General features: G+C 51.2%; 3 protein-coding genes across 3 annotated transcripts; 1 reads left to right on the top strand and 2 right to left on the bottom strand.

The window, feature by feature from the left end:
• Positions 1-20: 20 nt before the first annotated feature.
• On the bottom strand, positions 21-1286 carry PV05_00733 (uncharacterized protein). The gene is made up of 2 exons (XM_013465651.1): positions 1056-1286; positions 21-1004 (listed from the first exon to the last, which is right to left on the bottom strand). Exons 1-2 carry the CDS (start codon positions 1091-1093, stop codon positions 293-295), a joined length of 750 nt encoding a protein of 249 aa, XP_013321105.1. The 5' UTR covers positions 1094-1286; the 3' UTR covers positions 21-292.
• Positions 1287-1472: 186 nt separating this feature from the next.
• PV05_00732 (uncharacterized protein) lies at positions 1473-5437 on the bottom strand. Its single transcript, XM_013465650.1, has one exon. The coding sequence runs from the start codon at positions 5174-5176 to the stop codon at positions 1646-1648; it is 3531 nt and encodes a 1176-aa protein (XP_013321104.1). The 5' UTR covers positions 5177-5437; the 3' UTR covers positions 1473-1645.
• Positions 5438-6114: 677 nt separating this feature from the next.
• Positions 6115-13670, top strand: PV05_00731 (protein pyrABCN). Its single transcript, XM_013465649.1, has 2 exons — positions 6115-9491; positions 9806-13670. Exons 1-2 carry the CDS (start codon positions 6242-6244, stop codon positions 13450-13452), a joined length of 6897 nt encoding a protein of 2298 aa, XP_013321103.1. The 5' UTR covers positions 6115-6241; the 3' UTR covers positions 13453-13670.
• Positions 13671-14151: the final 481 nt, after the last annotated feature.

The following is a 14151-nucleotide window of genomic DNA, read 5'->3' as shown; positions in this document are numbered from 1 at the left end:
CTGATGGTGAGATGAACACGATGAATTACGGTGGCAGTTGGATGAGAAAATACAGGAATTCTTTGATGGGGGCAGCCACTTCCCTCCAATGTTTGTTTAGCCTTACAATGATTGACATATCCCGTACTCCATACTCCATACTCCATTCTGTGGTGGGCTGAAGGCTGTCAACTCCACTATGAGATATACGAGTACTGTGTAGACATTCTCGTTATTCCTACAAAACACAGTGTCGCTCCAAAAGAATATGACTGTGCTCTTCCGACGCCATTGACGCCATTGAAGTCATTCCTTATCCTAGACATTTGCTCCACGCCGGCAGACCGCACCCAAACCCGACAAACAGGTATATCAAGAAGACCACCACGACCACCAAGAGCACCATCACCCTGACATTCTTCCACCACATCTGCCGTCTCAATCCTCTGCTACGCACCCGGAAATCTCGTGCACTGCCACCCAATCGATCAGTCTTGTCCACCAGTAGATCAATTCGCTCGCCTCTTTCGAGTACTCTTTCAATGTTCTCCGTCATGATGTCCTTGACACTGTCGATTTCCTTGCGTGCATTCGTCAGAGCGTCGCTAGGGGGTGCAGTGTTGTATTGCTGCAGCATCGCCTTCAGCGTGCTATTGAATGCTGCTGTGCCGTAGGCGGGTAATGACTGGAAATCCGTAGATTCGGGCTTGTATTGGGCCAAGAATTTCTTCTTCAACTCGAGTAGGAAGGCGAAGGGTATGCGTCGACCCATTTCCGTTTGCGCGACCACCAGATAGGTGAGCGCGGCATTGCTCGACAGTTGCTCATCAGGGCTGTTCGAAGTCGAAGATGGAGAGTCGGCGATATAGTGAACGAAGAGACGGTCGTGTGTGTAGGTGAGTTTGGCAGGCGTTGAGTGAGAGATTTTGGGAAGAATGACTGAGGCGAGCGAGGACGCTGAGGAGGACGAGGTGCCAGGCGATGTATGCTCGGTCAGGATGGTCGTTCCATGAGCGATACACGCACTGAGATCTTGTCAGAACTACTCATTCCCCAGTATCTGGGTCAAAACTCACTATAGTAGTTGATTTGACTGCCCCGAACTCGATGCCATGGTGGCGACGGCAGCCTGCGCAATTGTCTAGCGCTGTCTACGTGCTCAATATTGAATAAAGTCTCGAAATAACCACGAGCTAGGAGAATTCCAGGATAAAGTCGTCAATAGTCAGGTGTCTCTTCAATGGTGCGAGGATTCAACAGGATCATCTGCGTGTTTAATGCCGGCCGTCGTCCAGTGCATCTTTAAGACATCGCCGTCTAAAGTTGCGTCACACCAGCGACTTCCCTAATCACGTGCCCCTTGAAACTACACGAGAGATAGATCACGTGCTGCATAATGGTTCAGGTTGATGGAGCCGGAATGGGCCGGGACGGACTACTGCGTAGACTACAACGCCACACAATCTCCGTTTATGCAGACGATGAGGAAAAAGTGTTAATCACAAGATCAGTATTATACAAGCTCTATATTGCTCGAGCCCAAAAAGAGACATCTCCAGTCAACACGCTGCTCTTTAAAGGTCTCACGCGCTACCTGGCAATAAACGATCAAGCGCCTTGTGTACAAAAATGCCGCTAAACGCACATGAGCGTCCTAAAAACCCATTCAACGCGACGCCGGCCTTTCGATGGGCTCAATGGAATTGTCCGGTCTCTTCAAAACCATCTCTTCCGTCTGACTTCCACGTCGTCCTTCTTGACCTACTTCGTCTCTCCTGACGACTTGGACGTTCCCAGGATCGACATTCTCCTTGTCCCCTCCCGCAGTTGACGGTCGGTATGTCTCCTTGCCTCTGAGCCTCTTTTGTCCGGTGTTGGGTCTTTGTACTCTTTCTGGGCTTCGGCTCCTATCCTCCTGTTTCATGTGGTCCCGCATCTCGTGGATCACATCCCTAAAGCCCTCCTCGAGACTGTTCATTCGAGCCATCATAATCTTGGTGAACCGCTCTTGCTCTTGCTTTTGAGCGCGCACATGTCGCGACTCGACCATCTCCTTCTTCATTTGCGCAGCAAAGGATGCTGGAAGAGCACCCACGTAACCACCACCTATTGCCCGATTGTCTCCAATGTCTGACACGAGGTCCATCTCAAGTGATGGCCTACGTCGCGCAGGACTCGGTCGCCCCTTCGTTTCCAAGAGATGAGAGAGGTTTGGCGCAGAGCGGAATGCTGGGTCGTCTTTACTGGGAAATATAGGTCTCACTCGTATGGGCCCTGCAGCTGTTCGCTTGGGAGACCGTTGGCCCGCAGCACTTGAAACCGGCTTTGATATAGGCGTCCGCGCTCCGGAGGTTGGTAGCGATGTGTGTGCCTGACCAGGGACTGCGATGGCTCCTCCTGCCGAGGACGACTGTTCCGTGCTGGTATCGTTCGTCGGCTTGAAAATCATGGTTGCAGACGAGACATTGCGTGAATGCTGTCGAGGCCGGTGCTTTTGTAATGAGTGCGCAGGCGAGCTTCTTCCTGAACCAGTACCACCACGTCTTGTCCGAAGGACAGATACCGACAAGCCAGCCGAGCGCGGTGTGGCAGTTCCAAGTTCATCGTTACTTTGGAAATCTTCACGAGGCCGAATAACATCAGCCTGCGACTCCGGAGGCTTGATATCAGGCGAGCGATGATCGAATGTAGTAGTCTCATCCTCATCGCCTTCGTCGTTGGTGGGCAACTCATCATCCCCATATGCCTCCTCGGCATCTGTGGCGTGAGCAGGGGGCTCTATTGCAGACGGAGCTGTGTAATCATGAATTGCATTTGTATCGTCCACAGACACAAGGTCGGCGTTCGTTGCGAAGTCCTCCGGGTCAGACATCGCCGATATGGTACGCCGAGAAATTGTGCGAACTCGGTTGAAAGGAGGCATCAATTTTGACCCAATGGCTCTGGCTTCCAATCTGTCAACAACCCGCCTATCTTGCTCTTGTGGAGGGCTCGCCCCGTCGTCGCCCATGCCCTTCATCCAGGTACTGACGACGTTGCTCGCTCTTCGACGTTTTGGTGCACCTGGTACTGTACTGTCAAACGGCCGTCTGAAAACTTCCTCCAGAGCCTTGTCCTGCCGGAAAGTCGCAATTGAAGGCGCTCGATGAAGGCGACTGAACTTCGTAGTAGTCCGCTTGCGACCTCGATGTTCCACAAGATCAATGCTATCGAACGCAGTGGACTGGAGGACTGTCTTCTCGTACATGAAGATGGTAAACAGCAGCGGAAAGTGGGTGATTTTGATCATCGTACGGTTGATTTTCACGTACTGCCGGAAGGGGACAAAGTATCTTAGTGGGACGAGCAGCCACTGAAGGATGTTTGTCGGCGCGACATACGAAAAAAGAGCATCTGATTTGACATGAGATATCGTGTTGACCGCAAAAAGGAACTGGTGCTCTTCGTTGGCGTTTTGAACGATGGCCATGAATGAGTTTGTTAGTACGGTGATCAGAATCGTGACCACGAGGAAATGGCAGATGAACAGGAACAATGTCAGAATCGTCTTGCCCAGAAGGTTGTAGCTGGACCATCTGTCCCACGCGGCAGGTGTAAAGCCCATGAGCATTTGCAGCAGAGCATAAGCTACCGAGCTGGGAGAATCGATGCCGTCTTCGCCAAAGGACAGCGTAAGAGCCACGAAGAAGCCACTGCAGCTTATTACAATGAGCAGTGATACTGCAACGAGATCGGCAGCCATGTATCGAAAAGCGATGAGCAGAGGCGAGAAATATCGATAGTGGTCCAAGACAGAAAACAGTCGTGGAAACAGGAGGATGGCATCTGCGGCAAGAATGTCGTAAGCCATGTTTGCCACAGTATGTTTCTTCACGTCCGGCATGATAATTCCGTAAATCCGCAAGGCCAGGTGGACAAACAGTATGAGCAGAATTCCGAGATCAAAGACATTCCAGAAACTGGCCAGGTACAGGCTGAAGCCCTGCTCGGTGAAGCCAACAATTTCATCGAGCATATAACCAGCTGCCCAGAACCAGAAGACGACCTCGAGCGTTGATATCTCTAGCGACCGCTCGACCAGAACGGCAACAAAAAGACTCAGGAGAACGGCAAAGGACAAGGTGGACAAGATGTTCCTGTAGCGGGGAACCCTCAGGCGGGACATTTTGAATAGAGAAGCATCGCGAGGGTTATAGAGCGTGACAGTCCGACGAGGGAGCGCCTTGTCAAAGCTTATCGCTCTGTATTTAGGACCAGCTTCGGCTTCAGTTGTGCCATAGCTCCTCAGCTGCCCGGGGAATGCGAACTTTCGATGCAAATTATCGGCCGCCGAGTGGAACACAATGGTGCCTGCCCAGATCGCTTCAAGCTGCTTGACCACGGTCGGGTGCGACAGAAACTTTTTGGCTTGCGCACGAATCGCAATTTCGAAGCAAGATATTCTAGCCGGCCGTTGAGGAAGCTTCGTAGATAGGGCGGTCCCGCGGCGCCCTTCCATGTCCTGACCAGTAGTTTCGAATTGGCCTTGCAGAGGGTCAAAGTCGTAAGATAATGCGTCAATCAAGTCGCGAGTGGAGTAGTCCTTGAGCAGTCTGATGGCAAGTAGTTCGCAAACCATTCCTCGGGTCTTGTTAGTGCCGCTATTGCCAACATATAATGCAGCCTCTTTGCCATATTGCAAGCAGTTTGCCATTAGGGCATAGTGAGTCGCAGCGTTCAGGTGGGTCCTGCGGATCTCTTGCTCGACTGGCTTGAGGAGGAATTGTGAAACCTGAGGAGATCGAAGCTGCTCCCAGCTGAGGACGGTGTCGCAACGAGAAGTGACCAATGTCCGTATAGCATGGGTGAGGCTAAATACAGGTATTGCATCGAGGTGCGTGGAGGAGAAGATAGGAAGGAGTGGTGCTGTGTCCGCAGGTCCGTCCTCGTCAAAGTCGTTAGGATCATCATCCTCGTCTTCTTCCTCTTCAAAGGCGTCTCCATCCTCATCCTCGTTCTCATCTTCCTCCTCGATGTCTGAGATTTGTTCGTCTTCCCCTAGCAGCTCGTCGTACCCTCTTTCGGAGGACCGAGTGCGGGTACGGTAGGCACTGCCACGCACAGCATCTGGAGATTCGGCCGTCGCAGCGTGGGAGGAGAGGGTGGAAGAATCGCGACGTCTTCGACTCCGCGCAGGGCGTAATAGCGACGAGAACATGCCCAGTCGAGCAACGGGGAAAAGGACTGGCGACAGAGCCGAGAAGTGGAAGAATCGCCGATGCAGCTTAGAGTTCGAGGAGATGTAAACAATGAGGACAGGGGCTATCAGCAACGAACACAATGCATTTCAAACCGGCACAAGACTGCAAAGACCTAGGAAAGCGAAGCAAAGCGCCGAACAGGCAACAGTGAAGGCGGACAGGGAGAGAATCGAGTCGGTGAGGGAGCGAGGTGTTGACATGGGAGGCATATAAACAGAGGGCAGCGGGAAGACTTTTGTGATGGCTCATTTTGGCACCCCACCCTCAATCTTCGCTAGGCGTCCGCCACTATTCCAAGACTTGCAGTCACCAACGGTTTCTGCATGAACAGAATGCGGAGGATCAGACGTGCGCGATGCATGTTTTGGCGGGCGTAGTGAGATGGTGACATCAACTGCTGGTGTCAGAGAAGCGATCAGATAAGAATCCTGGAGGGAATGGAGGTTCGATTGATGTTTGTGATTGGGAGATTTTGCTGCCTGCGATTACGCTTATGTATGCAGCCGCGATGGTCGTGCAGCAGCGTGGGGAAGGTTGTCGATGCTATGGGCTACACGGATTCCCATCCCCGGACTGACTTGAAGTATTGGCACAGCTGCAGCGAGGATGACCTTCTAGGTCATGCCTAAAGCGCACCTCTCCCTCTCTCTTACACACAAACTCTGTCAGAGTGAGGGCTCTTCTGAACATGGGCCTGATCAGACACAGCTAGAAGCGGCAAGAGATGGCTGTCACTTGTTAGACATTTACGACGCGACTAAAACCGATTTAACCACCGACTAACTCTCTAGTCTCGGCGGACCAATCCGCTGCTCGAAAGAGGGCCCCCCTGTTGCTTGGCATCATTTTTTTCTGAACCGCCGATTCTTTGTACATCATATTAAACTTGACTCTCCAGCCTGTCGATTTTTTTCAGTCACGTCCGTAAGCCTGTCTATAACCAGGGGACGACCTCACACTTATTCATCAGATGTCCCTGTGACCCTCTGCTGCTGTAGCGTCCAGCAGCTTTCTTCTCAACCATGCTCCGGACCGCGTCTCTGACCTCGGACGGTCGCCCTTCATCCAGTGGCAGTACCTTACCACAAAGTCCTACAGTGGCCGCTTCTGTTGGCCTGAGCCACGCAGACGGACCTCTCTCGCCAGGGTCTCTCAACGATGGAGGCCGACATGGTTCTTTGACCCCAATTGCTGCTGCTCACCCTTCCCAAGATGAGGATGCAAAGATTTATCTTGAACTCCAGGATGGCCAGGTTTTCGAAGGCCTGAGTTTTGGTGCTCCCAAGAGCATATCTGGAGAACTGGTCTTCCAGACGGGAATGGTCGGCTACCCAGAGTCTGTCACTGATCCATCTTACCGTGGCCAAATCTTGGTCATCACTTTTCCTCTAGTCGGCAACTATGGCGTCCCTTCCAGGGAAACTCTAGATGAGTTGCTTGGCGACCTGCCAAAACATTTCGAGTCGGATGAGATCCACATTGGCGGACTTGTAGTTGCCTCATATGCCGGGGAGGCATATTCTCATCACCTGGCCACATCATCTCTCGGCACTTGGCTTAAGGAAGAAGGCATTCCGGCTATGTACGGCGTTGACACCCGAGCGTTGACCAAGATCATCCGGGAAGAGGGCAGCATGCTCGGTCGAATGTTGTATGCATCGCCGTCCTCGCATTCTAAACTCGCCAATGGCACTAAAGCCGACTCCCAGCCTAATGGCGAGGTTATGATGGGCCCTGTCAATTGGCGAGAGCAAGTTGAAGAGGTTGGATGGCACGATCAGAACAAGAGAAACCTAGTGGCAGAAGTTTCTGTGAAGAAACCTCGAGTCATCTCGCCTCCAAAAAGCAGAGCAGTCCTGCATCCCTCTGGCAGACCAATCCGAGTAGTGGTGGTGGATGTTGGTCTGAAGTACAACCAATTACGATGCCTCCTCGCTCGCGGCGTCGAGGTCCTTGTCGTGCCATGGGACTACAATTTCCCGGAGCTTGCTGGGAAAGATTATGATGGGCTGTTCATCTCCAATGGACCGGGTGACCCGGCAATGATGACTGCCACAATTAAGCACATCTCACAGGCAATGGCCGAAGGACGGACTCCGATATTTGGCATCTGTCTCGGCCACCAGCTCCTTGCTCGTGCAGCTGGAGCCAACACATTGAAGATGAAGTTTGGCAATCGTGGTCACAACATTCCCTGCACCAATCTCTTGTCTGGCCGCTGCTACATCACCTCCCAGAATCACGGTTTCGCCGTTGACTCCATGACACTGCCCGAAGGCTGGGAAGAATTGTTTGTCAACGCCAACGACGGCAGCAATGAAGGCATTCGTCACGTTTCCCGTCCATACTTCAGCGTTCAATTCCACCCAGAGTCGACTCCCGGGCCCCGAGACACAGAATTTCTCTTTGACGTCTTCATTGACGCAATCATGAAAAGTGTCGAATCTGTGGAGGCTTTGCTTAAGCCTGTTACATTCCCAGGTGGCACGATTGAAGAGAACGACAAGGCACATCCACGAGTCAAGGTCAAGAAGGTCCTTGTTCTTGGAAGTGGTGGTCTCAGCATTGGTCAAGCCGGTGAATTCGACTACTCGGGCAGCCAAGCTATCAAAGCCTTGAAACAAGAAGGCATCTACACCGTTCTGATCAACCCAAACATTGCCACAATTCAGACTTCTAAAGGTCTAGCAGACAAGGTGTACTTCCTCCCAGTCAATGCCGATTTTGTCCGCAAGGTCATCAAACACGAGCGACCCGATGGCATCTACTGTACATTTGGAGGCCAGACTGCTTTACAAGTCGGAATTCAGCTCAAGGACGAGTTCGAAGCGCTTGGAGTGCAGGTTCTGGGGACGCCGATTGAAACGATCATCACGACAGAGGACCGAGAACTGTTCGCCAGGAGTATGGAGTCGATCGGAGAGAAATGTGCAAAATCGGCTTCAGCCTCAACTCTGGATGAAGCGATGCATGCTGTCCAAGACATCGGCTTCCCAGTCATCGTCCGAGCTGCTTATGCACTCGGAGGTCTGGGTAGTGGGTTTGCCGAGAATCCTGATCAGCTCCGTGAGCTGTGTACCAAAGCCTTCGCCGCCAGCCCACAGGTTCTCATCGAACGGAGTATGAAAGGCTGGAAAGAAATCGAATACGAAGTCGTACGTGACGCGCGGGACAACTGCATTACGGTCTGCAATATGGAAAATTTCGATCCTCTTGGTATTCACACTGGAGACTCCATTGTCGTCGCACCTTCACAGACCCTGTCGGATGAGGACTACAACATGCTCCGCACAACAGCCGTCAATGTTATTCGGCACCTTGGGGTCGTTGGGGAGTGTAACATTCAGTATGCGCTTAACCCCTTCTCCAAGGAATACTGCATCATCGAAGTCAATGCCAGACTGTCCCGGTCGTCGGCTTTAGCCTCAAAAGCTACTGGGTACCCACTGGCCTTTATCGCTGCAAAGCTCGGACTGGGTATTCCGTTGAACGAGATCTCCAACTCGGTCACAAAGAAGACATGTGCATGCTTCGAGCCGTCGCTCGATTATGTGGTTGTCAAGATCCCCAGATGGGACCTGAAGAAATTCACCAGAGTCTCCACTCAGCTTGGTTCTTCCATGAAGAGTGTGGGTGAAGTCATGGCCATTGGCAGGACCTTCGAAGAAGCCATCCAGAAAGCTATTCGCTCAGTCGATTTCCACAATCTTGGCTTTTCTGACATCTCCAACCCCTTGATGTCTGTTGACGATGAGCTTCAAACTCCATCTGACCAGCGGATGTTTGCTATTGCAAACGCCATGCATGCTGGTTACAGTGTGGACAAAATCTGGGAAATGACCAAGATTGACAAGTGGTTTTTGTCGAGGCTCAAAGGCCTGAGTGATTTTGGAAAATTGATGTCCAAGTTCAGCGCTTCAACAATTCCCCCGTCCTTGATCCGGCAGGCAAAGCAGCTTGGCTTCTCCGACAGGCAGCTGGCTCGATACTGGAACTCGAATGAACTTGCAGTCAGGCGTCTGAGAGCGGAAGCAGGTATCCAGCCTGTTGTGAAACAAATTGATACTGTGGCTGCAGAATTTCCAGCTTATACCAACTACCTGTACCTGACATACAATGGAACGGAGAACGACATTACGTTTGAAGATCATGGTATTATGGTACTTGGCTCCGGCGTCTATCGGATCGGCTCCTCTGTGGAGTTCGATTGGTGTTCAGTAAGAGCAATCCGCACTCTTCGAAAAGAAGGATACAAGACTGTCATGGTCAATTGTAAGTTGGTGTTTCTCTTTTCTTTCCCCAGTTTGAACATGCTTGCTTCTCCAATGTACTGGTTCTGGATGTGGCCCCTGCAACCTGGGCTTCCACAACCAGAGCAACCTGACACGCCACAACAAGACGGACCGTCGTCGTCGAGCCGTGGCTGCTCAGCCGAGCCACGAGCTCGACTGAGTCACTCGATACCGGACCTTTTTGGACCTTTTTGACCTTTTTGGACTTCATTCTTCCCCTTTTTTTCTTCCTTTCGTTTTCCTGCCTTTTCTATCTCAGTTCCTATCTCAGTATCATGCTAACTGCAAGGCGAGATAACCCCGAGACGGTTAGCACCGATTATGATGAAGCCGACAAATTGTATTTCGAAAACATCAACCTCGAGACTGTCCTAGACATCTATCAACTCGAAGCAGCGAGTGGCGTGATCATCAGCATGGGTGGCCAGACACCCAACAACATTGCGCTGCCATTGCACAGACTGAACGTGAAGATTCTCGGCACGTCTCCAGAGATGATTGACTCAGCGGAGAATAGGTACAAATTCTCTCGGATGCTGGACCGGATTGGCGTTGATCAGCCATCATGGAAAGAGTTGACGAGCATCGACGAGGCCCTCGAATTTTGTGAAAAGGTGAAATATCCCGTGCTGGTACGTCCGTCATACGTGCTGTCCGGTGCGGCGATGAACACAGTATACTCAAAAGACGACCTCGAAAACTATCTCAACCAAGCTGTGGACGTGTCGAGAGATCACCCTGTGGTCATCACTAAGTACATCGAGAATGCTAAAGAAATCGAAATGGACGCTGTGGCGAAGGACGGTGTCATGACGGGCCATTTCATCTCTGAGCACGTTGAGAATGCTGGCGTCCACTCTGGAGATGCAACTCTGATCTGTCCACCACAAGATCTTGAGCCGGAAACCATTGCCAGAATCGAAGAAGCCACGCGGAAGATTGGTAATGCTTTGAATGTGACAGGCCCCTTCAACATTCAATTCATTGCCAAAGACAACGAAATCAAAGTCATCGAATGCAATGTTCGAGCTTCGAGGTCCACCCCGTTTGTTTCTAAGGTCATGGGCTTGGATTTGATCGAGATGGCCACCAAAGTCATCATGGACAGACCTGTCACACCTTATCCACCGATCAACATCCCCGCAGACTATGTAGGCGTCAAAGCGCCGCAATTCTCATTTTCACGTTTGTCGGGAGCTGATCCCGTCTTGGGTGTTGAGATGGCATCGACTGGGGAAGTTGCCTGCTTTGGCCGCGACCGGTTTGAGGCCTACATCAAAGCAACCATCTCCACTGGCTTCAAATTACCCGAGAAGAATATTCTCCTTTCCATCGGATCGTTCAAGGATAAGATGGAGATGCTGCCATCTGTTCGCAAGCTCCATCAATTGGGCTACAATCTCTTCGCCACTGCTGGAACTGCCGACTTTCTCGAGGAACACGGTATCAAAGCGAAATACCTGGAAGTGCTTGGAAGTGATGAGAAGGACCAGAAATCGGAGTACTCACTGACGCAGCATTTGGCCAACAACAAGATCGACCTGTACATCAATCTACCTTCCAGTAACCGATTCAGACGTCCTGCAAACTACATGAGCAAGGGCTATCGGACTAGGCGAATGGCAGTCGACTACCAGACACCATTGATCACGAATGTCAAGATTGCGAAAATCCTGATCGAAGCACTTGCCAGACACTACGACCTCAACGTCCGCAACATTGACTTCCAGACGAGTCACCAAACCGCCGTACTCCCTGGACTCATCAATGTCGCTGCTTTCGTCCCCGGTGTTGCGCAAAAGGGGTCGCATGATTTCAGCCTCCTCACCAAAGCCTCCATTGCTGCTGGGTTCAGCATGATTCGAGTCATGCCAGTTGGCATCGACAGTGCTATCACCGACGCCAGGTCATTGAAGGTTGCCCAGTCTAATGCAGAAGCTGGATCTTATTGCGACTTCAACTACTCGGTTGCAGCAACAGACTCAAATTCGGAGCAAATTGTGCACGTTCAAGGCGAAGTCGGGTCATTATTCATTCCGTTCAATCACCTTTCCGGCAACATCAACAAAGTTGCGACGGTAACTGCGCATTTCGGTATTTGGCCAGAATACAAGCCTATCGTAACAGATGCGAAGACTACAGACCTGGCTTCTATCCTTCTTCTGGCCAGTCTCCATGACAGGAAGGTGCACGTCATGAATGTGACTTCCAAGGACGATATCAGCTTGATCGCTCTATCAAAAGAAAAGGGCTTGAAAGTCACATGCGATGTGTCCATCTACAGCCTTTTCCTTTCACAAGTCGACTATCCAGAGTGTTCAGCACTGCCTTCAATCACAGATCAGAAAGCCCTGTGGGACCACTTGCCAACTATCGATGTATTCTCCATTGGTAGCATTCCATATCAGATTGCTGGGGAGAATGCTGTACCTACGGTTGGTATTGCAGACGCCCTTCCATTGCTGCTCACGGCAGTTGCAGAAGGGAAGATGACTATGGAGGATGTGACCAAGCGTCTTCATGACAACCCCAAAGCCATTTTCGAGTTACATGAGCAGAGCAACACTTCAATCGAGATAGACATTGACCGGCCATACGTTCTCCAGGCCGGACCCGTCTGGTCTCCCTTTGTCGGAAGAACGTTGCGTGGTGCAGTATCAAGAGTCGTGTTTCAGGGCAAGACGGTTTGTCTCGACGGTGAGCTCTCGCTGGATGAACCACGAGGTGCAGATATGTCATCTCATCTCCTTTCTCCGACTTCGCCAGTGGTTGGGCCGACTTCTCCAGTCTTGCGTGCTCAAGCAGAAACTCCTTTCGATCGACGTTCTTCCCTCCTCGAGGTTGCTGCCAACAGACGAGTTTCGATGACTGCCCGAAGTCGGCCGATAACTCGAGCTCGAAGTAATATGGATGAGGTGCTGGAGGAGACAAGTGGTCCTGCTCTTCCCACTGCACCATTTAGACAGCCAGCAGCTCCGTCGACGATCTCGCCATCTCTGCTCTCGCTTCTCGCTTCCTCACCTTTCAAAAACCGTCATGTACTTTCCGTCAGACAGTACACTCGTCAGGATTTGCACATTCTCTTCACTGTTGCTCAAGAAATGCGATTGGGAGTCCAGAGACAAGGTATCCTACCAATCTTGCAGTCCAAAGTGCTCTGCACCATGTTCTATGAGCCGAGCACCCGCACTTCAGCGTCCTTTGATGCTGCTATGCAGCGTTTGGGTGGTCGCACCATTGCTATCAACACAGATCACTCCAGCACGCAGAAAGGCGAGACGTTGCAAGACAGCATCCGCACCCTAGGCTGCTATGGTGATGCAGTCGTCCTCCGACACCCAGACAATGAATCTGCCTCGACCGCTGCTAAATACTCCCCGGTGCCAATCATCAATGGTGGCAACGGGAGCCGGGAGCACCCGACACAGGCGTTTTTGGACCTGTTCACCATTCGAGAAGAGCTCGGTACGGTTACCGGCCTGACGGTGACTTTCACTGGTGATCTCAAATATGGTCGCACGGTGCATTCCTTGGTCAGGTTGCTTCAATATTACGAAGTCCGAATCAACTTGGTCGCACCCAAGGACCTTGCTCTTCCCGAGGAGGTTCGAGAGCAAATCGTGGCGTCCGGTCAGCTAGCTGTTGAATCCGAGACTTTGACTCCCGAGATCGTCGCTAAGAGCGATGTCCTCTACTGCACCAGGGTCCAAAAGGAACGTTTCCCCAGTCTCGAAGAATATGAGCGTCTCAAGGACAGCCTGATTGTGGACAACAGTGTTCTGAAGCACGCCAAATCCACCATGATCGTCATGCATCCACTCCCACGCAACCGCGAAATCAGTGAGGAGGTGGACTTTGATCAGCGTGCTGCATACTTCAGACAGATGCGGTATGGGTTGTACACCAGAATGGCGCTTTTGGCTTTGGTGCTTGCATCGTAATCGACTCCTGGGTGTTTCAATTGTTCAGGTTTGAGTCATCTCCCGAAAACAAACAATACTATGGAGGCCGAGGGTTGGGGTTGTGAATCTAGATTGGACAAGGACTGAGGAGTTCATCAAAAAATAGACAAAATGTAGAATGAAAACTGCTAGACTACTAGGATGTAGAGTCAGCGCCTCGCGGCAGTTGTACGAGTAATGATGTATGTGTGTATGAATACAATTTAAAGGTTCTGTTTCTGTGGTTGATATGTTTGTTGTGTCGTGTGTTTGAGTCTCGTACCGACTGAGGTGGATACTAGTAGTTGCATGCACTTGACCGGTTAAAGGACAATGGACAAGCATGCAGATCACCCAGATTCAGCAAAGTTCACGTACATTTGGTTATTGAGGCGTCGGAAACGAGGTGGTGGAGGTACTAAGGTACTGTACCAACCCCAGCCTCATCTAAATATCCCAGCCTTCTTCGCACTAAGCCATTTGTGGCTATGTAAACACCACCCAGCCAATCACTATACCGGATCCAACCACAGGTCGGTCTTGGTGCTTTCGACCTTGGACGCCACTCAATCCTCGCCATCATCTTTTTTCCATTTCTACCACCAAGATTTCCACATCGCCTATTGTCTTTTGTTTGGTTATCCAATCAGACAAATTAATGCAGTAACTCATCGCTACCTCGTGGCGTATTCAGCTGCA

The sequence above is a fragment of the Exophiala xenobiotica genome (genome assembly GCF_000835505.1).
Source record: "Exophiala xenobiotica strain CBS 118157 unplaced genomic scaffold supercont1.1, whole genome shotgun sequence".
Taxonomy (NCBI): Eukaryota; Fungi; Ascomycota; class Eurotiomycetes; order Chaetothyriales; family Herpotrichiellaceae; genus Exophiala; species Exophiala xenobiotica.
Note: the sequence above shows the minus strand (reverse complement) of the source record. Positions and strands in the feature narration are given on the sequence as shown.